The sequence below is a fragment of the Gymnoscopelus braueri genome (genome assembly GCF_963280865.1).
Source record: "Gymnoscopelus braueri genome assembly, chromosome: 5".
NCBI classification, from domain to species: Eukaryota; Metazoa; Chordata; class Actinopteri; order Myctophiformes; family Myctophidae; genus Gymnoscopelus; species Gymnoscopelus braueri.
This window is the reverse complement of record NC_137606.1, coordinates 29395506-29419636: the sequence shown is the minus strand read 5'-3', so window position 1 is coordinate 29419636 and position 24131 is coordinate 29395506. Positions and strand designations below refer to the sequence as shown.

The window sequence follows — 24131 nt, the reverse complement described above, 5'->3', positions numbered from 1 at the left end:
GTAATATTCTGGCAGTATTGTTTGACAAACCTTTATTATTTTTTGCAAACAAATATAACTTAATTTTTCAGAGTGTGTGACCTCGGTTCACACACTATGCAACTGCATACATGATTTGAACATGCATGGTACATCATTATGAACTTCTTGTGACTGGCTATTAGGCCCACTGGTTTTGTAGAAATTGGTAGCAATTGTAGAAATATTAGGCTTTAATTGTTGAATGATCAAGCATGTTCTAATCATGTATACTTTACATTACTTAAGACCATTTTCCTTTTTTTCTTTCTTCTTACATTTTGGGGAAAAAACAGCCAATTTAATATCAAGGTGCCCACTCCTCCTGTTACCGTTTTGGGGATGCAATGTATTAGCTTCTATCAGCCACTGTCTGATGCAACATCACCACTTTGTGGTAGGATGGAGAATGACCACTGTTAACGGGTTTACTTTCTTACATTCAACAGCCCTAGTACCCTGAATACATTTGTCTGCTTTTTTTCTTAGATCTGGGTAGTAATAGACGATATCATGGGTTTTGTTTCTTTCAACGCCGTAAAATGTTATCTTATTCAATGATTAGACAGAATCTAAGCAGAGTAAACACTGATTTGGCTTTAAGGTAGGCAGGTACGTAGCCTATATCTGGGGGTGGCATTTACCTCTTACAAAACAAACAAAGGGGCAGCTGTGTGTTTCCGTTGGATGCCTTTGCGTTTAGCCTATCATAACCTACTACCAGTGGTGTAAAATAACTAAGTACATTAACTCAAGTACTGTACTTAAGTACAATATTGTATATTGAGGTAGTTTTACTTTACTGTAGTATTTCCATTATTTTCATTACTTTTACTTCATTATATCTCACAGTCAAATATTGTACTTTTACCCCACTATAATTATTTGAAAACTTTAGTTACTAGCAGGGCAGGAATTTCAGGGAGGCCACGAAAGCCATGGCCGTCGTTGCCCCTCAGTTTGGCCTTGTGCCCCTCAAAAAATTGGCATGCCCTGAGGCCACAGTGGCCTTAATGCCCCAGCTGACTGTACCACTTTCTCCTCTGTCTTATCAATATGTAGACACAAGTGTCTCTTTCTTGTCATGTAGACGCCAGTGTCTTTTGTTGAGATTCTGAATTAAATTCAATTAATTCTTTCAATGGACAATCATCGTTTTATTTGATGGCCTTCCTGTCCTGACGTTTGGCCTTTGTGCCCTAAAAAAATGCAAGTGGCCTTGCCCCTAAAATGTACTATTATTAGTATTACTAGTATTTCCAATTTTCAATACTTTTACTTTACACCACTACATCTCAGAGGCAAATATTGTACTTTTACTTCACTACAATTATTTGAAAACTATTACTTTGCAGATCTTATTATATTATAAAATATACATTTACCACTTTAGCCCTATTTTATTCATAGGCTATATGAAAATAGCCGATCTACAAGCTCACAACTAGGCGTTGTGAGCTTGTAGATCGGCTATTTTCAAACATTTTATTACTTTAAGTAGGCCTACATTGTGTATATATATATATATATATATATATATATATATATATATATATATATATATATATATATATATATATATATATATATATACACACACACACACACACATTACAATTTGGGTCTGATTTTGACTGCATTATGATGATCGATTGCTCTTCCCTTGGCAAACTGTCGCAGGTTTACATGTAGAATTTGATAAATAGATTGAGACCGAAAAAATAGACTACTCGTTTCTGTTATTTAGTTGAATAATAAAATCGTATGGATCATTTAACGTCTTTTGGAAGTAAGTAATAAAAAGCTACAATGCAGAGTTAAAACCCGTCTTTTTGTGCTACCTGCAGACAGTACATTACAGCTAGTTAGCTGTTAGCCTGTCGACCGAACGAGCGACACAAGCTATCTATGCTAAGCAACATACTAGCTAACCTTTTTACATCCACTATGTTGTTAATTTTTAAGTGTTTTCAGCCATGCGACGATCATTTGAGCAATTCGTCCCTTATGGTGAACATTGAACTGCACTAAGCTCAGGCTATTTGAAACTGGCATGCTGCTGGTCTGGTGTTGTTAGCTCTTGTTAGCTTAGCCACAATATCACAACAACTCAGTATCATTTGCTTTGCAAAATCTTAAATAACCAGTGGGTGCATCATGACATTGAATAGCTATTTTTGCCTGGTGAATGTACTATTTTTTTTTAACTTAAGTAAAAGTATCAATACTGCAATGTACAAGTAAAAGTCCAGAATTCTAAATTTACTTGGAGTAAAAGTACAAAAGTATTGGTATCATTCAAAATGTACTTAAAAGTACCAAAAGTAAAAGTACTCATTATGCAGAATGTCTCATTTCACAAGCTTTCAAATGTACAAAATGTACAAACATCTTTTGAAAATAGCAGATCTACCAGCTCACCATGCATCGCGATGCAAAATGTACTTAAGTACAGTACTTGAGTATGTGTACTTAGTTACTTACACCACTGCATAGGCTAGTCATGAATATTAATTTATTCAACCAAACTGATTGTCTTATGTTGTGCTATAAGCTCTTTTTATAGAGGTCAGAGGTCATGAGCTGACTTCTCATTTCCTCTCCAGATGATCCCTTTGATAAGCCACCATGCAGAGGATGCTCCTCTTACCTGACCGAGCCATACATCAAGTGTGCAGAGTGTGGTCCCTCACCTTTCCTGCTGTGCCTTCAGGTTATTCACTGACCTTGTGGAATGCATGCTTATTGCTTAATAACACCGATTGTTTAGCTAAAGTAATAAAACAAAATTGTTTGGTTTCAGTGTTTCACCAGAGGATTTGAATACAAGAAACATCAGAGTGATCACGGATATGAAATCATGGTAAGTGAAATGAAAGCTACTGTGTATCATTTTTTCATCCTGATGACACTCACTCACTCACTCACTCACTCACTCACTCACTCACTCACACACACACAGATTTTAACCAGTGGTGGAAAAGTACTAAAGGTTTTACTTAAGTAAAAGTATCAATACTGCAATGTAGAAGTACTCTGTTACAAGTAAAAGTCCCAAATTCAAAATGTACTTGTAAAAGTATAAAAGTATTGGTATCAAAATGTACTTAAAAGTACCAAAAGTAAAGGTACTAAAATGTTTGAAAATAGCAGATCTACAAGCTCACAACGCGTCGCGAGCTTATAGATCGGCTATTTTCAAATAGCCTAGGTATAAAATAGGGCTAAAGTGGTTAATGTATGTTTTGTAAGAGGAGGAGCCCGGCCAGGAGGCCATCCACAGAGCCTAGCCCCTCCACGTACCAGAGCCTTCCTCTCCCCCATTCCTGGCAGAGTAGTTTCGGACAAGCGTATTGAGTGGCCCTGTCTTTCCCTATTTAGGACTGACCGTGGGTAGCTACCTGGGACGTAAGTCGGGGCTTGATCAACCCTGGCTGGGTCACCTGGGCGAGGGTGTATGTTGCGAGACCCGAAACATTCTATGACCCCAGGCCACAACACTGATGATACGTCCCAGGTGCATCCATGTGATGTTTTTTCATTATAATGTAATAATTTATATCTGCAAAGTAACTAGTAACTAAAGTTTTCAAATAATAGTAATGTAGTGGAGTAAAAGCACAATATTTGCCTCTGAGATGTAGTGGAGTAGAAGTAAGTATAGACAATTGGAAATACTCTAGTAAAGTGAAAGTACCTCACAATTGTACTTAAGTACAGTACTTGAGTAAATGTACTTTACGCCACTGTTTTTTTTGCATGTCTCACAACTCTGCATCATCCGTATGTAGACATCAGATTTTCCTGTACTGGATTCTGGGTGGACAGCACAGGAAGAGGTGTCCTTGCTGGAAGCGGTTATGGACTGTGGCTTTGGGAACTGGTTAGTAAGTTCAGTCTTTAGAACACTGATATATGCTCATATCCTATGTTAAAAGGGCTTAGTAAGTTAAATATACATAATTGCTCGCTTCTATTTGAATTGATTTTTGGGATGGTAAAGAACTTTTATTTTGTTCCTTAGTTCATAATATAGCTCAAAAGGATCCCTGGCTAATAATCCAAATATGCCTTAATACATTATAATTGCCCTCCTATAACATTTTTTTTTTTTTAACACCTTAAATATTGTATTTATTTTAGAAACAGTTCATCTTTTACTCAAGAGGGGCAATGGCCTTCGCAAGTTGATGATGTCATTTGTCCATGTGTGGTCTAGTCCTATGGACTGTATGGAATGCATGTGCAAAAAAACATTTAAAATATTGATTTGATGCTCATATTAACCTAGGAAGTATTACGTTTTTTTTTTTTCTCCACATGCATTCCATAAATTCCATAGGGCTAGACCACACATGGACAAATGACATCATCAACTTGCGATGGGCATTGCCCCTATTGTGGGAAAGAACTATTTCTAAAATAAATACAATATTTAAGGTGTTTTTGTTATAGAGGACAATTACAATGTATTAAGGCATATTTGGCTTATTAGCCAGGGATTCTTTTAAGAAAATATAGCAAAAATATTTAACATTTGCATTTAAAATGTTTTTTGGATATCTGGCCTTTCCTAAATGGTATATAGCCTACTTGAAGTGTAATAATATCTTTTGAACTCCTCAGGCAGGATGTGGCGTATCAGATGCGTACCAAAAGCAAGGAGGAGTGTGAAAGCCACTACATGAAAAACTTCATCAACAACCCACTGTTCTCCTCCACCTTGCTCAGCCTCCGACATCTGGAGGAGGCTCGCTCTGCAGACAGCGCCATTCCCTTCAAACGTTAGTGCGACCTGTTTCACTATCCACCTGTTATAGCTGCACTTTGTCTAATCTCTACTCAAGTGTTGTAAGGAATGCAAAGTAATAACATTCTTAAAACACTTAACTCTGGCAGGCATATTTAAAATATTCACAAAATGTACCTCGTATTATGTACCGTATTATGTTTAGGAGCAGTCAACCTCCAAAATCAGATGCTCCTCCCTAGCTACCAAAATGTAATGAATAGACTGGTCCCTCAAAATAAACCAAAGTTGTGCTGAACAGGGGGACCTCTACAGCAGTTTCTTCTTGTATTGTTTGTTTCGTTGTTGAGTGGTGTATGCATGCTTACATTTTGTGTGCACATATTCCATCTTACCACAGCCACAGATGACCCTCCCAGGCCTACATTTGACTCTGTGCTTTCTCGAGACATGGCCGGATACATGCCCGCCAGAGCAGACTTCATGGAGGTGAGAAGAGTTTTTGGGTTATGGTATGGATAGGAACATTTCTGCCATAACGACAGTGTTTTATGTTTTATTTACAAGTTTGTTACATTGTCATTTCTACTGAATTATACATGGCATATTTTTTTGTGTTTGCCACAAACGAAATGTAAAGAGATCATATAACCACTAGATTGCTCTATTAGTGTTATTGAGAATATGTCCTTTGTTTGTTGCTGCCCCTTAGCAAATGACTCATCGAAATAGTAGCTTTTACTCGTCTGATAAAGAGCACTAATTTAGATGATATAAACTTTACTTATTCATCAAACAGATCTCAGGCCAGTTCTATATTCTAAGATGGTTTATTAGGCCTGTGTTGTCCTATGTATCCGATGTAGGAATTTGACAACTATGCTGAATGGGATTTGAAAGACATTGATTTTGTGGATGATGACTCAGACATCCTACATGGTAGGTTAATTCTTTTAGATCATTTTCTTTCTGTTATTCCTTTAAAGAAATATTAATGGCACGTGCTTAAGCATTTACAATACAATAAGACACTGTATTTTGGCCCATATCTGCCTTCTTTAGCGCTTAAGGTTGCAGTTGTCGATATATATCATTCAAGACTGAAAGAGAGACAACGCAGAAAGAAGTAAGTCCACCTTCCTCCTGCTCATTTATAATGGAATGACCTCAATTTACCAGTAGGGGGCATTGTAAGTCTTCACAAAATGACTATTTTAATTTCTGAGCTCTCTGACCACCATAGCCCTTGTAACTATACCTCCTTAATCATGGAGATTATTATATTTATTGCATATTAATGGCTCCTAGCCTGTAGGTTCCACATTAGAAAAAAATATGTCTGCCTCAAGACTGTTTTGTTTCCTAGAAATGTTAAAAGCTAAAAGAGCCTCTTCAAACATTTTGAAAAATAGGTTTTTCTGTTCAGTTCTTTTCAGATTCTTTAATTTGATCAAGATTAAGCCCCATTGTAAAACTGTATCTTCACTACAGTTTACCACACTGTATATTTTGCACATTTAATGAGCAAACACATTTGATTCACTAGAGTCAGTAAATTCCCTTCCTGGCTTCAACAACCCAAATAGCATATTTAGTTTGAAGTTTGAAGTGCAAAACATAACGTGATTTATATCTGTAGTACCCATATACATAACACATTTACATCCATAACACGTGAACTCGTCCAACATAAAGTATCGTAGCAAATGGTGTTCCTGGAACAGGCCATCTTTTACTGCTTAGCTTTCCAGAGATGTCATTCCACAGAACCCCTCAGTCTGCTATGCTGTCATTCTAGTGCACGTACAGCCAATCCCTGCGGTAATGAATCCATCAGTAAATCAGCGTTAACGAGTTCTTTCTCCCTGAACACTGTGGAATGGCATGTCTGGCTGTGAAGGCAAGGCGTGTGGTTTCGAGCTCCTCCAAGTGCCTTCATAGCTTGTCAGAGTACCTCCAAACTGGTGACACAGGATTAGACCCTAGGCAGTGAGTGATCCCTTCAGCCATAGAGTTCAGTCATGGTGTGTCCTCTTAAGTGCTCTGTTTTCACAGAACGTTTTGCCTCATTCTAGTATTTCATCATCACTTTGACAAGCTACAGTGTTTGGGTTGAGACTCAGACTGTCGCTACACCACAAGCAACAATTAGTCCTATGGACCTATACTGTATAGTGTCGCTTTTTTACCCAGTATCGGCAGGACTTGATGGTGGTCAATGGGTGACACCCAATGGTTTTTCCAACTTGACCATTAAGCCAACATTTTCACTTGCAAAACATATCCTCCTATAATTTGACAAACCTCTGTGGCCATGGTGTCATGGTGTCTTGGTGTCTTTGTGTCAGCAAAACTGTGTGCCCGTTTCTCCTCACTGGCTGGAGCACTTGATCTGATTTTGCACACAGCCATTGCCCATTACCATCTGAACTTAACTGCGAAGCCCGTTTCTCAATTTCATCAAATCTCTCCAATTATGTGTCAAACAATGGGCGATAACGTTGCCAGGTTTCGCGCGAGAAACAAGCAGCAAGGTCTGTACTTTCGCCTGCGCCCTTCACCGGTTATGGTCTAGTATCTCATAATCGATGGATTAGGTGGATTGGCATGACATTTGATGAGTGCATGCATGCTCCCTGGACGATGACCCCCAACTATTTGTGATTCCATATCCTTTCTCCAGCACCATCCTCAGAAGAAGATTTTGGTGCATGGTGTAAGGAGCACAGTATGCATATAGAAAATGAAAACACTTGAAGGCAAACTAAAGAAAACAACCTAAGAACTTGAGAGACTGTTTAAACAGGCCTACACAAGGGCCCTGGCAGCTCTCTCCTAGATGTTTACAGCTTGTTGCTCCAAGTCCAACAGATTCACTTCCCCCGCAGCCTCCGTCTTATAGGGAGTGGATCCTACTACATTTCAAGAATCAATCAGCAGTCATTAACCCAGCTACTCGTTCCCATAGCCTATGACCGACCTAAACATTCCAATCGATGTTGTACAACATGATATAAGTTACATTTCTCACACAATATAAAATATTGCTCTTTAATACAGCCGGACACACCCCTCATCCTCTACAGTACTTGGCACCCTCCAATCTACAGAGGCGTGCCAGCACTGCGGAGGAGAAACATGTGAGGTGACCACACCCATGATTAACTCTATATATCAATGAACGGAAAACTTCAAACATTAAAATGCATTGGGAAATACAAGAATGTTAAAAATGAACAACCACTTCCACACAGTCATTTCCAAGCCGGCCGGCGAAGTTAGTCAAATGGAAGCCGCTGTGTAGTTAGGTGTGTGTACTTTGTCCTCGATCAGTGTGTGTGTGTGTGTATAGGGCACAGACTTCCCTGTGATACAGGTTGATGGCTTTATTCGCGGGGGTGCAAGCTCCGAAAAATTGCCCGGGTTCCGAATAAAAATGATCGCCTCTGTCGTGGGTTCGAATCCCGATCCCGACGACCTTTGCTGCGTGTCTCTCCCCATCTCCCTCTCCCCATCTCCCTCTCCCCATTTCCTGTCAGTCTGTCTCTAAGTCTCTAAAAAAGGCGATTTAATTCAGGTGATTTAATTGCATACACAATAAACACCCCTAGGGTGTAAGTATCTTTAGACTTGTTAAATGACTAAACGCCATCACTTATTGGAATGTACAGTTGCCATGGTAATTGTATCAGCACTGGGTATGATTTACGTCTTACAATCATCATACTCATTACTAGAAGGCAGCTAATCTGCCTTTATCTGAATATTTAAAATAGCAAAAACACTATTTTAGTGGTTATGTTTTGTTTTAATCTTAAAGAACCCCAAAAAATGTTCTATCAATTACACACTCCATGAAGCTTTGAATTCATGGATATTTTTTGTCGCATTCCTGATAGTAGGGGGTACTAAGTGAAAAATCGTTACGCGGCGGATAAAAGCATGAAATTTGATACAGATGTCCCTTGGGTCATCCTAAAACATCCTAGAAGGGGTGCCCAAAAAAATCTTAAACAGGAAGTGAGTTATGGACAAAATCCAAAATGGCCACCTAAACTGTTGACCGTTGACTCAAAAGACACCAAAATAATCTCCAAAAAGCATAAAATGTGGCACACATGTCCTTTGGGTCATCCTAAGACATCCTAGAAGGGGAGCCCAAAAAAATCTGAAACAGGAAGTGAGTTATTGACCAAATTGAAAATGGCCGCCTAGTGTTGTCGATTGACTCAAAAGACAACTAAAGAATCTCCAAAAAGTATAAAATGCGTCACACATGTCCCTTGGGTCATCCTAAGACATCCTAGAAGGGGTGCCCAAAAAAGTCTTCAACAGGAAGTGAGTTATTGACTAAATTGAAAATGGCCGCCTACAGTGTTGGCGATTGACTCAAAAAGCCTATAGAATCTCCAAAAAGTATACAATTTGGCACATATGTCCCTTGGGTCATCCTAACACATCCTAGAAGGGGTGCCAAAAATAATCTGAAACAGGAAGTGAGTTATTGACTAAATTGAAAATGGCCGCCTAATGTGTTGAAAGATGATGCAAGATACCTACAGAATCTCATAAAAGCATGAAATGTGGTACAAATGTCCCTTGGGTGATCTGAACGCATCCTACAAGGGGTGCCCAAAAAGGTTTTAAACAGGAAGTGACCGCCTAAAAGCAGTTGACACAAAAGAAAACATAAGGGGACGTCATAAAAGTGTATAATTTGGTACGTACATTGAGTGCTTCTTAATATATCCTAGAAGGGGTTATTTATTTGTTTGCTTGTTTATTAAACTTTTTAGGAAGGGACCATGTTGAAGAAATTCTAAATGGCTGTTTAAACAGTTGACTATGTGTCACGGTGTGGTTCTGGAGGTGTAGGACCCAAGTGCAAGATGAGAGGCAGAGGCAGCGTAGCTCAAATTAAAGTGTTTATTAACACCAAACAAAGGGAGTAGGCAGTAATCAAAGTCCAGGTACAGGCAGAGTCGATACACAAGTAAGCAGTCAGAATAAGGAGGACGTACAGGGGAAACTAAACTGGGAAAGCTAGGTGAACTAAGTACAAAGCATCAACTAGGCAAGGACTAACAAATAACTCACACGACTGTAAGCAACGAACCAACAGGGAACTGAATCAAACACAGGACTTAAATAGACAGGGGATTAACAGGACGCAGGTGAACACAACAGGCAATCAACACAGGATAGGCTAACAGGCAAGGAGCACAGGTGACTAGGTTTACAATAATCACAGGGAGGTGAGACAAGACAGGAAACAGTAAACAAGGCAGACAGGAAACACTACTACAAAACAAGAGTACGGAAAACCAAGGCCAGGGCAACAGAGTTACAATACAAATGCAGAATATAAAGAACGGCCTAACCAGGCCTAAAGAACAGCCCATAGGAGTCCAACACCATATAAGGGCATTCAAGGTCCGAATAATAAAGTCATCGTCCACAGCCCGAGGAGCGGACTGTGACACCATGGCAGTCTGCATATTATGCAGACTCAATACGACAGGTTATGCAGTGCATAACTTGCCGTATTTTGTAGTCTACCTTCTGTTTTCATTTCTACATCACTTACTTATTTTACTTTCTGCATAATTTTTTTATTGTACTCTTTGAATCTTCTTTATTTATCTAACTCTCTGCATATTCTCATTTATTTTACTCTGCATCTTATCTTACTCTGCATATTCTTATTTTACTCTCTGCATCTTATTTATTTTGCACTCTACATCTTCTTGCTTGTTTTACACTCTATCTTCTCATGTATTTTCTTCTTGATCATTACTGTTTTTTTGTGATTAGTGTTTAGTAACTACATGTATTCATGTGTTCCATTTCGCAATTACCAGCACATTGGCATAATGCTCTGCAAGGTAACCCAGCATCCCGGCATCTACACTTTCTCGAACAGAAGGGCTCAGCTTTGCAGCCACACTTGAGTTCTCTACAAACTTAAGCAGCCTCTGGCAAGAGTGTCCATAAAGGTGTCCACGAATCAGCGACTTTAATTTATTTGTCAGGAGATGGTAGAGATTGCATAGCTTTCAGGCTTCTGGACCAAATGCTAGATTGGCTGCTCGATTTGAATATTGTAGCAGTGCAGCCCGTGTGGGAGGAGTGTTTTCCATTGAGAGACTATTCAAACTTTTTTTGGCACCCCTTAGGATGCATTCAGATCACCCAAGGGACATTTGTACCAAATTTCATGCTTTTATGAGATTATTTTTTATGAGTGTCTTTTGCATCATCTGTCAAGACTGTACACAGCCATTTTCAATTTAGTCAATAACTCACTTCCTGTGTCAGATAATTTCAGGCACCCCTTCTAGGATGTCTTAGGATGACCCAAGGGACATGTATGCCATTATGAGATTCTTTAGTTGTCTTTTGAGTCAATCGACAACACTGTAGGCGGTCATTTTCAATTTTGTCAATGACTCACTTCCTGTTTAAGATTTTTTTGGGCACCCCTTCTGGGATGTCTTGGGATGACCCAAGGGACATGTATGCCAAATTGTATGCTTTTATGAGATTCTTTAGTTGTCTTTTGAGTCAATAGATAACACTGTAGGCGGCCATTTTCAATTTAGTCAATAACTCAGTTCCTGCTTAAGATTTCTTTGGGCACCCCTTCTAGGATGTCTTAGGATGACCAAAAAGATATGTGTGCCAAATTGTATGCTTTTATGAGATTCTTTAGTTGTCTTTTGAGTCAATCGACAACACTAGGCGGCCATTTTCAATTTAGTCAATAACTCACTTCCTGTTTCAGATTCCTTTGGGCACCCCTTCTAGGATGTCTTAGGATGACCCAAGGGACATATGTGCCAAATTTTATGCTTTTTGGAGATTCTTTTGGTGTCTTTTGAGTCAACGGTCAACAGTTTAGGTGGCCATTTTGAATTTTGTCCATAAGTCACTTCCTGTTTAAGATTTTTTTGGGCACCCCTTCTAGGATGTTTTAGGAGGACCCAAGGGACATCTGTATCAAATTTCATGCTTTTATCCGCCGCGTAACGATTTGGCCATTTTTTGTGCTTAGTACCCCCTACTATGAGCCAATATTTGATGATCGGCAGAGTCTCAATGAAGACTCTTTTGGTCTCCGCCGGTCATCAAATTATTGGCTTAGGAATGCGACAAAAACTAAAATATCTTCATGAATTCAAGGCTTCATGGGGTGTGTAATTGATAGAAAATAAGTATTTTTTTGGGTGAACTACTCCTTAAGTAGTGAATATTTGAGCAATAGTGCACTTTATGACATTTGTCTGTAGTAGCTTGTGTGTGTAGTTTCTTAAATGTGTGTCAAGACTACAGCAAACCAAATGTACCTACAGGTACAAATAAATTAACCTGACCTTGATCTTATTTGTTGCAGGATTATTCGAGACCATGGACTGATTAACTTGAGGAAGTTCCAGAGTGAGTACCCTACATTCATATAGGCTTGGCTACTGTATTTCTAGCTTCCCATAAAGGCATTCGTTATCTAGCAGCCAGAATCGCTCTGTGTCTGCGTTTCTATGGCTGCATCGTGTAAACAACTCGAGTGCAATAACCATCACCGCTAACCTCGGTGGCCCCATTGGCCAGCTGAGGTGTGGGAGCTCATATTTACGATCCAAGCTAAGAATAGTCCAATCCCACCGTGTGCCACAGCATAATTACCTGTCTATGAATAGACACCTATGAAATGAACACTGCCGTTCTAATGACAATAGATTGGGAGCTTTATGAGGTTTTATTGATCCAGCCCACGCAATTTGGATCTTGCCAAGCCTGGTAATGTAATCCCTTCCATGACGTGGGTTCATGCATTGGAGGTCAGATGGCAAGGGACGCCATGAATACATTTGTCCAGTCAAAGCCTTCCTTCTGATTGTTCAGCTCATTGTTATGTCCAGGTGTTGCCCTGTGAAATGTGTTGTTGTTGTTTGGGAGTTGAAGAGTGCTCTTCTCATGTTTTATTTATTTATCCTCCTGCCTCCAGTCAGCCCTCCTCTCCCTTATCTTTGTAGTCTTTCACGACAAAAGGCTACCCAGAGTATAGCTGTGGAGCTGCAGCCTGGTTGTCATGGAGACTGTCAAAGTGTGTGTGTGTGTGTGTGTGTGTGGGGGCTTCAAGACTTGAAGGCCCTTACTATAGCCTTGGTTATTGCTGGAAGCAGTTTGACCAACAGAAGTAGTTCAAGGCTGTAGTTTATCAGGGGCTCATACTGTAGTCTGAGCCAGTCACATTGAGTCTGTGTAACACACACACATAAGTAGGGCTGTCAAGGTTAACTATACCCTAATGAATTATACTTAAAAGTGAATGAATTTCACTGTAATTTCCCATTGTTCACTCGTCTCTACATAGCGATTTTTATAATCGTCACCAATTAGAACAAATTGACTTAAAGGGATATTTCACTTTTTTTTTAAAGTTTCATTTTATGATCTACTCAGGCCTTTGTGAGCCCCCGGACAGTTTTTAAGTTGCTTGATTCAGTATTTAGATATTTGATATAAATTTTATTAGACACGCCCCTTCCTACACAAACCTATTGTAACTTAAAACATTTTAACCATGATAGATTCATCGGAAACACCCGTCCTTGGTTCTTGTGACTGATATTGTCCTTCTCACGTTGTGAGTTTATAGATTTGCTATTTTCATGTTTGACATACAACCAAGTGCATAGTGTTTAAGTCATTAAACTTTAAAGACCTAATTAATTGAAAAACATCTTTTCCCGGACGGTGCATTACTCGTTTTAAACATAAACAGTACGTTAAAAATATGTATCTGAAAACGTTTGAGGTGAGAGAAATAAGCGAAATGGAGTAAATGTGCCTCAAGAGCATTGCCTCTCTCTGGCGCTACGCGAGGAGACACAAACAGCTGCACTATGAGCTGCGTGTGTAGTTCCCTTCGATGCCATTGCCTGAGGGTATCCAGGCATTAAAATAACCGCGCTTATATAGTAGTACACACTACACAATGCTTCCAACGCAGCAATCTGCACACAGCTGTGATTAATTCGATCTGAGTGGGCGGGGTCTAGCTCTCAGAAGACCGAACAACAACTGTTGGCACCATTAAGGCACAATTGTCATCAGAAGAAAGTTCTTATGTCAGGTGGATTATTTTGAAGCATGTCGTGGGCCTTACATTCATCTAATGCATTTGGGAACAGAGACATACAGAACCTCCCACTAAAGGAGAGCAATATGTGAATGACTGAATGAGAAATGCTTGTGGCATGTGTGCTTTTATGCTGTTATCAGTCTCAATGGGAGACTGGTACTGTGAGTGGGTTTGATATGAGATTTTCACAAATGTGCTCTATATTTATCAATACTATATGCTGCTTAGATTAATCAATGTGATACCATGTACAGCACAGTTTTGTATCTTCCTCAGGCCTAGACTATATTTTTATCCTTGTGTGTGTGTGTGTGTGTGTGTGTGTGTGTGTGTGTGTGTGGGACGGGTGCTCACACTATCTGTGTTTCTATCTCAGTGCTGGAACGGTGCTACCCAAAGGAGGTTCAGGGTCTGTATGATGCTATGAGACGATTTGCCAGGGTGGTCGGGCCCACTGAGCATGACAAGTTCATCGAAAGTCATGCATGTGAGTATTGAGCTTTATATGCATTGCATATTTTCAGGACGCTAAAATGTCCGTTGCGGCGAGCGTAATGCGCTAAACGGGCCTGAATTAGTCTTGGGTGTGTGTTGGGGGTTACATTAATACAGCCGATCAGAGTGTCAGCTGCCATCACCAAGCGGCTTGCGCCCTTGGTAGGCGCATTCCTTAGTGGCAGAGATTAGAAGAATCAACACTTTTGTGTAATAGCGATGTCCTGCATTAACTCATTCAGTGCCACATGACGTCAAAGACGTCGTGAGGCCTGACGCCCCGTGTGCCACGGGACGTCAAAGACGTCATGAAACAGTGAGACAGTGGTTCTCTCTCTACGTACGCAGTGCGCATGGAAAGGTCCGACACGTTCTATTCCAAGCCATAGACCGTAAATGACTTGTAATAAAATAACATTTAACACTCAGAATTAACAACCGCACTCAGGTGCACGTAGACGCAAAGAATAACTACTATTCTACATCTAGCGCTGGCTGCGGAAGATAAGGCCCTGTGTGTTAATTTAACTCCAAAGAGTGTAAAAATTTAACCATTTGTATGTTCTTAGGAGTTAAATGAACACTCGAAGTTTACTGTGCTGAGTCGACAACTTTTGCCTCTTACCTCTGGACCATTTGCATATTGTGAATGTCAGGCAGACTTGAAAACCTGTTGTTCATTTTTTAGAAGACCTAGTTTTATCACCACGATAATGTCCTTGCTAGATCAGGCTCCGTATCGCTGCAGCAGATACTCTGTAATGTGTGTGTATTTGTTTTCTTTGCTACACTGGCTTTCTTTCTATGTATTGATATTCATATCAATGAATACACTTATCTAAATAGCTATGAATATCTGATTCATGGTCCCATGGATGTTAGCTCGTTGGGGGCCACTGCTTCATTTTGTAATCATGAAAGATTTTGCGCTCAAGGATAGATTTCTACATGAATGAGTTGGTAAAGGCGAAACCTCCGGAGGTTTCGCTTCAACAATGAAAATTCTCAGTGGAGTGCTAATCCCAAAATCCAGTGAGCATATTCTCAAGATATGACAAAGGTTGCACATATAAAATGTACGTAAAAATCGGTATCATTAAAATAATCCTGATATTTTTAGCCAATGTTTTATGTTTATGTTTGAATGTGAGGCTTTGAAATGTTATTTGTATTATTAGTTTGGATCTACCTTGTTTTGAGTCATAATATTATTTCCTGCACAGTCTTCAAATGCAAAAAAAAGGTTTTTAAATGGGAAAACCACATTTGGGTCAAGAGACCTTCATCAGGTCAAGTTACAAAGCGAGAGAGACAATCTTTAAATAGGCTATCCAGCCTGCGGTGGACCAAACAACAGCGACACAAACATCAGATATCGGCAAAACATCTCATCAAACAATATATATAACATCTAATCAAACAATATATAACAATCAAAAATAGAGTCCAAAGGGAAGCACGCACATCCCAACAAAAATGTACAGGTGCCGAACAACAATACATACACTGGAGAAGGAAGGTAAGTCCCCACCCTGTTTCTAGTTAGTCTCTGAGGGAGAAAAAGGACCAGATCAAAATCACAATATATAGGCAATACAAATATTTTTAACTCATTCCCTGCCAATGACGGCTTTTGACGGCAGTTTTTTGTAAGCCCACACCGCCAATGACGTCTCTTAAAAAAAATATATATATATGTATGTATATATATATCCCTGTTTTTCACACAGAACCAGGAGATAACGCGATCCAAAGATTTACTGTTCCCATTCACTTCCTGGTTAAAATATTAGGGAAATATTCTGAATCTCTGCTCCTGTGCTTTGCTCCTGTGCTTTGCTATTGCTGCTATGCTCAGGCACCTTAGTTTTTATTATCTCAGGTACTTTGTAAATATGTAGATAACTTGTCTGGCCTTCTCTTGCTCTCTTGTTTTGATCTCCTTCCCACTTGCCCCCCACCCCTCTTCTTCTCCCCCCCCCCCCTCTTCTTTCTATGGAAATTAACGTTGCGATGGGAACGATGTACAAAAACGAATTTCACCCACTTTTTTACCTTGTAAACCTGTGATGTGACAATAAAACTGATTCTGATTCTGTGTTTTACTATGTATTTTTGAGTGAAACATGCTATTTTCAACTGGGTATAACAAGCAAACGGGAATCGCGACATTTTTTTCTTCTTCATGGAAGCATAGTGAAACCCTCCGTGATTAGCAACCATCAGGGGATCGATCATACTGGAGATAAATATTCTGTGACTACTTGAATAGGTAAGAAAATTGCAAAATCCTGGCAGTCTGGGCCTTTTTTTTTAGGAAGCAACACAAATTAGCAGGGTCTATATTGAAAATGTTAATAAAATCTAAAATATCAGAAAAGACATTTCACAGCATGAAATCCAAGAGTAGTTAATCATTTAAGCCTTTCGGTGGCGTGGGTCGGTACAGAGTGAATATCCAATAGACTTCACATCTTTGGTCTTCTCATACACACCTGTCGCCTTGTAGGTGTACAAAAGTCTTGCTTGTTTATACTGTATTATCAGCCGAAGGCCAGGCGACTCGACAATTCTTTCAACCCTGTCCGTGTTTGTGTCTGATTCTGGAGCGAATATCTCAAACCGCTGTACTTGACATTTTCTGTGGTTTAGACGTGTGTGGTTTAACACCCAGCACCATCATGTCCTTTCCTTTCCAGTGGAGTTTGATCTGCAGAGGGAGATTCACAGACTACAGGAGTACAGGAGAGCAGGGATCAAGTCTTTCTGTGGTGAGTCCTATTTCACCCCTCTTGACTTTCAGATTGCAGTGAATTTGAGTATTGGATACCACCTATTCAACAACGCTCTGTTTCAGATTTGGCTGGCTTTAGTACTAATTACTTCACTAAAGAGCAGAGATGCATGGGGCATTTTTTTTTCATCCAGACTTGAGTAGTAACTGCTGACAAATCCCTAAATACTTTTGGCAACACATAAAAAATATACTGGAAGGAAGCTGTTGCAGCACCTGTACTGCTTTTCTTTTCCAGTGAATTTTCAAAACATAAATTGTATTACCTTTTAAAATACAAAGAACATTGCATTGTTTCCAAACAAAAATGTCAGTAATTAAATAGAAGGTGACATTGATTTGATGAGTCACAACACAAGGGATAAAAGTTGTTGAACTGAATTAGAGACTTGGTTACCGCCACCCCAAATCTTTGAAATAGGCCTCATGGTGACGCTATGGTGGTTCATGACGCAACTCCCCATAGGCCCCGCCCATTTGTGCCGCACTAGATTTTCTTCAAAACACACTTTTTGCTACTACTCCTACATATTTTGTCCAAATCTCACACAGATATCTCTGGAGTTATGTGATCCAGATGTATCAGTCAGATCTTCCATTCTGAATGGCTGATTGACTTCCAAACTTTACTGGCCCTGGGTAGCAAAGCTGGCCTGGAGGAGTGCACTTTTCTTGTTGTATTATGTCATTGCTCCACACCCAGTACTCACTAAACCAAAGGATCTTTTCTGAATCTACATCATTTAGTTAAGCCCACATAGTTAATCAATCCAGGCATCACTTTCCTGAGTGGGTTTTATGTCCTTTTCCTTGCCAGCATTCATAAGTGGATCTGGGACAGTAATATGTTTTTTTTATAGAGCTCATTTGGAATAGTGAAATCTAAAACTAAACCCTGCGTTTTTGAACATTCTGTGTGCTCTTTTTCGCCCCACTGTCTTATCCCCTGGCAGGTGCCAAGGTGTACGAGCAGGTGAAGAGGGTCCGGGAGGATGAGAGGAGGAAGAGGACAATGCTGTGTGATGTGATACAGTACATCCAGGATGGCCGGGCATGCCAGCAGTGGCTCAGTAAACAGGCTGCAATGTGAGACCACTGTCCCTTTCACTTCCTGTTTATTAGAAGGGCAGCAGTAATCCTCCTCTCCACTGACCTCTGACCTCTGACCACTGTCATCGCGTAAACACCCAGAAATACTGAGACAAAAAGAGCACACATGCTCAGTACTGCATGTCCCACGTACAGTACCATCACAAATAATGATTTCTGGCTTTTTCATTATAGTCCTGCTGTTCTAAAAAAAAGGGTAGTTTGTTTGATGATTCATTCCCTCATTGGATGAGGAACCTGGGGGAGAGTGATAAACAGACATGCAGGTCAGGGGTTGCGCTAGGATTTTAATCTGCCGGTCCTAATGTCCGGAATGATTCAAATTTATCGGACATCTGATAAAAATACCGGTCATAATTATGTTTATGCATTAATAACAAGCTGATGCGTAAATACAGCCTAACACTTAGGCCTACAGCATTATATTTTGGATTGAGCTATTTGAACATGAACCATGATGAACGAGTAGTACTAATATACACATTTTATATAGCAGCAGGGTCATCTGGCACAAATACATGAATTACCATTTGCGCATGCTGCGTCACTGATACGTAATGGTTTCTCAATAATCAATTGCGGACTTTGAACGCATTTTCTAATCAGCTGACAGCTGACCTGTTAGGGCAATAAATTATAGACCACTACTCACTCACAGGAGGTTATACTGTATAGTTAGGCAGTGGATGCCATCGTGCGTCTGGCTGGGACAGCCGTCGGAAAGTTGATGAGTTGTGAGAATCTTGTCGTCTCCTCATAGAGCTATTCAGTTCAAAGTGGTAACGTTTTAACGTGTCCCCCTCATAGAGTTAAAAATAGGTCCACCTTTATTAACGTCGTGTTTCACCTGGATGCCACAGTTGCAGTAGCCTATAGCTGTTGTGAAGAGTATTTACGCATCTGTGTTGGATGTTTCATCATGTTAAACTGTAGTAGAGAAACTTGCCAACTTTACTCATAAGTGCCCTTGTAGTAGCCTAGTGTCTGTGACATATTCTAACTCGTAATGATACAACTTGTGCGTGACTGACTGTTAAATACACAACTTTATATAAAATAACCGGACCGCGGTCTCTGTCTGACTGCCGTCAGACCAGAGTTAAAATATATTGCGACAACTACGCAGCAGCAACAACTCTCTTTCTTCCGGTTGTACCTTCACAATAAAGTGTCTCCCATTTACCTCCCAATAGAGCACATTTTACACTGGTTATTGTTAACAGGAAATAGGTGTAACTTAACAGCGTGTGACACACTCTTTCGTTCCATCTCTCTCCCAGAAACACACACACGCTGTTAAGCGAGAGCGAGAGAGAGAGCGCGAGAGAGCGAGAGAGCGCGCTTGCAAAGCAGAGGATTTGAAATGTGCCTGATTTGCGGTGAAAATTAATGAACGTGCTGGGTCATTGTCAACCGGTCAGGATGTCCGGAGAGATTTATTTTTTCCGGTCTTTGTCATAAAAAATCGGTCAAAACCGGCAATTATCGGACTAACGCGACCTCTGATGCAGGTACGTGTGTATGTGACACGTAGTGATGAGTTCTTTCCCCTCTGTACACAGTGACTCTGGCATCACTCCTGTTGTCACGACCATCACAATGTCAGGTATGGTATCGCTGCATAACCGCACAAGCGAGCACACACACACACACACACACACACACACACACACACACACACACACACACACACACACACACATTCTCACTAGTCACTCTGCAAAGAACAAAGCAACTTACTTACATACTTATATTTTCCCCTCATAAGTATTGCCCTCCTTTAACTCCAAACACATAGGATTAGACCCAGAGCTATTGAGAGTGTTACTGCACTCCCATAGACTTCTGTTGTAAACGAAGAATATTCATATAATTTTCAATATTCATTCGTTTATTTGCAAACCAACTTATAGTAGATTTGGAATTTGTTAGATTGTGCTCAGAGATAACAAGAACAAGAACAATGTGGAAGTAACGCTTTCCATTGGGCGACCAATAGTTCCAAACACTACTGTATAGTTCCAAACACTGAACCGGAAATATCCAATGTTGTTATGAATGCCAATTCATAGCCTGGACTTGCCAGTCGCCAAGACTGCGAGTAAAACATGAATATACCAAATTAAGCATTCCAAGAAGTACTTAATAAATACATTAATACAAGACCAGGAGACCTGGTTCTGCCAGACCCAGAATGAAGTCCTAGTATGTAACACACCTACAAACCACTTTATAACTGAAGTTCATGATGTCATGAATAGTTCGTGACGAAAGGGGACGTCACGAACTTTTTTTTGGCTGGGGCCGGAGGACAAATGGCACATGCCCATGTATGGACGAAACAGGTACAAAGCCTCATGTAAGCCCGACCCCTTGGGTCTGGCAAAAATTACTCTGGCCGAGGGGAATTATTTTGGAGGAGCACAGGCTATATCCATATCCACTCTAGACCAAATCAGAAAAATGCAACGTTGAAATGGGTCTGGTTACCCCTAGCTATATTTACACAATTTGCCATTGCCCTCTTCCAACAAAGGGATTAACTGGATTTCATGGAGCTGCCTATATCTTGGCATCCATAGACATATACAGTGAGCGTGTAACCGGTCTGTCTTGACTGTTGTTGAATCCCTGTTCTACAGCGACAGGTCGGAGAAGTGCCCCTCCTCTCAACCTGACTGGACTGCCTGGAACAGAAAAGCTCAATGAACAGGAAAAAGAGGTACATAATTTACAACTGTCTGTTGTCTGAACACATTAATCACTTTCAGCCTGTCATTCCTATTCTGAGCATATCCTAATAGGATATTGAATTTTTTTCAAAAAATGCAAGCTCATTACATGTCACCATGACCGACCATGTGACAGTTTTAGCTTGTACTGTAGATCTGCTAAACACATTTTCAACCAGAATTTTGGCGAGCAATGCGATATGATAAAGTGTAACTTTATCTAGCTTAAAACTGAGCTAGTAATAGCTCAGCTCACAAATACTGTGTGTTTGTGTACCCCTCACGGTCCCTTGTGTTGTGCTTGTAGCTTTGTCAGGTGGTGCGGTTGGTGCCAGGGGCCTACCTGGAGTACAAGCAGGCCCTGCTGAATGAGTGCAGGCGGCAGGGCGGTTTGCGGCTGGCACAGGCCCGGGCGTTGATCAAAATTGACGTCAACAAGACACGCAAAATCTATGACTTCTTAATTAAAGAGGGCTACATCAATAAAGCCTAGCGCTGCTGGATGACTTTGTGTGGCTTTGGCGATGATTGGATTGTACTTTATGCCCGGTGTCGTTTTTATACGCATTGTGTCTGTAAAATGACGCTCTCAATGTCCTTCGAGATGTTTTCACTGATGCTCCTTCATTTGAACGATTTTAATCTTTGTAATCAACTTTTAGGGTCTGTGTGTGTTTTTGAATCAAGTGTTATTTGTATTGTATAAAAACGGACAAATCTATTTGTACAGTATATTCCAGCAGCATAAATGTCTGATTGGAAATGGGTATTTAATTCCACTGTAATCTTTTTTTTTGTGTGTTTTATGTTAGCATTTGTTTTAGAAAAAAATATAATGGCATGTACATTTCATCATGTAAAATAAATTAATCCATTGAGTTACTGTCTTAACCCATAAACCTGGGAAAGCATCTTGTGTCATTTTTGATTTTTGCGTTGGCTATTCAAACATAGCAGATGTTCAAGCTCACAGTGCGTCACTTCGTGCTGCGCTGCAAGCTTGTACATCTGCTATTTTTGAAAATGTTTTAAAAATGTGTGAGAAGTCCTGATTTAGAGGGCATCTGTAGAATCGGCCTCGGGTCTTACAGGGTTAAGCTCTGGTCTGAACCCAGTGGTGGAAAAAGTACTCAAATGTTTTACTTAAGTAAAAGTATCAATACTGCAATTTAGAAGTACTCTGTTACAAGTTAAAGTCTGGAATTCAAAATTTACTTGAGTGAAAGTACAAAAGTATTGGCATCAAAATGTACTTAAAGTACCAAAAGTAAAAGTACTAAAATGTTTGAAAATAGCAGATCTACAAGCTCACAACGCAACGCGTCGCGAGCTTGTAGATTGGCTATTTTCAAATAGCCTCGGTATAAAATGGGGCTAAAGTGGTTAATGTATGTTTTATAATGAAATCATTTATATCTGTAAAGTAACTAGTAACTAAAGTTTTCAAATAATTGTAGTGGAGTAAAAGTACAATATTTGCCTCTGAGATGTAGTGGAGTAAAAGAAAGTATTGACAATTGGAAATACTCCAGTAAAGTAAAAGTACCTCAAAGTAGTACTTAAGTACAGTACTTGAGTAAATGTACTTAGTTACTTTACACCACTGAACCACTGCCCCTCCCACCCTCAGATGCTTGCCTGTGGTTCTTATTGGTAACATTTGCTATCCATCCCATGCCTATAATGCTTTATAAACATAGGCTACTTATAATGCAGTACTTATAACACTGTATAATTATACTTATAACATCTCATAAATACTAATGATGCTTTATAACAATCAAAACACATTAAGCATTTTATAATAACATAAGTTCAAGTGTAATAGCATTGTAGTTAGCTTATAGCACTGCATAATTACAGTTATAAGTACTCATAATGCAATTGTAACACATTTTCATACCTTTAATAATTATAAGGTCAGCTATCATACTTAATAACTGGTCACTCACAGACTGTCTTTTGGCCAAGATCATGGTTTTATTATAATTATATATATATATATATATATATATATATATATATATATATATATATATATATATATATATATATATATATATATAATTATAATTCTCATATGTGAGTTATGCATTACATACTGATTAATGTATAACTCACATATGAGAATTATAATTATAATCACTGTTCTAATGCATTATAGTGTGATTATAAGTCAATGTAAGTGGTCATTGGTTGGTTGAAGTAAAGTAAAAAAAAGAATAGCATTACATTTATGCAATAACAATTTAAAGCACCCAATGACCACCTATAGTGACTTATAATCACACTATAATGCATAATAACAGTGATTATAATCTATTACGGTTATAACATGATGTATTACAACTATGGCAATTATAATACACTAACAATACGGCAGTGGCTCAGGAGGAGGTAGAGCGGCCGTCTTAGAATCTGAAGGTTCCAAGTTCGATCCCCGGCTCCTCTTGGCTATGTGTCGAAGTGTCCTTGAGACAGTAACTCTATTGGATTCATTTTTTTTAAATGTCAGGAACCCACAGACATAAAGCCATTGTGTTACAGTATGTCCTCTTTATTTGCACACCATGAATAAACATTACATTCATTGTTGTTGGTTGTAACAAAAACAAATGACTGATATCAAAATAAATATTATCTGTATATTATCTCTATTAAACTAAATAATGCACATTTATAGAGGATCCCATTAATCCCCTCTCATTATACAGTTGTATAATTGAACTGTAACCCACCCTGTTTGACTGGCTGGCTTGTCTGCACATTTGCGTATTTCATTTTTTATTTATTTTTATTTTATTTTAGAGACAATACAGTGCATAACAAACAGAAAAAAAACATAACACCACCAAAAGAAATGAGAAAATATTACAATAATAATATATTTTTAATAGACAGAAAACAAACACATTGCTAGGTTTTACGGACGCAGCTGCCTTTCTAACACTTTCTAGGGTCTTGTCCTCACATCAGTCCATCTGAGAATATTTGTAGGGTGTCCATATTTTATCATAAATGTCCAACTTTCCCTTAATTTTGTAATGTACATTTGCGTATTTCAACTACAGTAGACTCAGTCCGCCT

General features: G+C 39.3%; 1 protein-coding gene across 1 annotated transcript; it reads left to right on the top strand.

The window, feature by feature from the left end:
• The first annotated feature begins 1682 nt into the window (after positions 1-1682).
• Positions 1683-22097, top strand: tada2a (transcriptional adaptor 2A). The gene is made up of 15 exons (XM_080428506.1): positions 1683-1807; positions 2625-2731; positions 2822-2881; positions 3810-3901; positions 4645-4802; positions 5169-5257; positions 5635-5707; positions 5831-5894; positions 12162-12205; positions 14290-14400; positions 17108-17179; positions 18156-18288; positions 19875-19918; positions 20955-21034; positions 21352-22097. Exons 1-15 carry the CDS (start codon positions 1783-1785, stop codon positions 21535-21537), a joined length of 1338 nt encoding a protein of 445 aa, XP_080284632.1. The 5' UTR covers positions 1683-1782; the 3' UTR covers positions 21538-22097.
• Positions 22098-24131: the final 2034 nt, after the last annotated feature.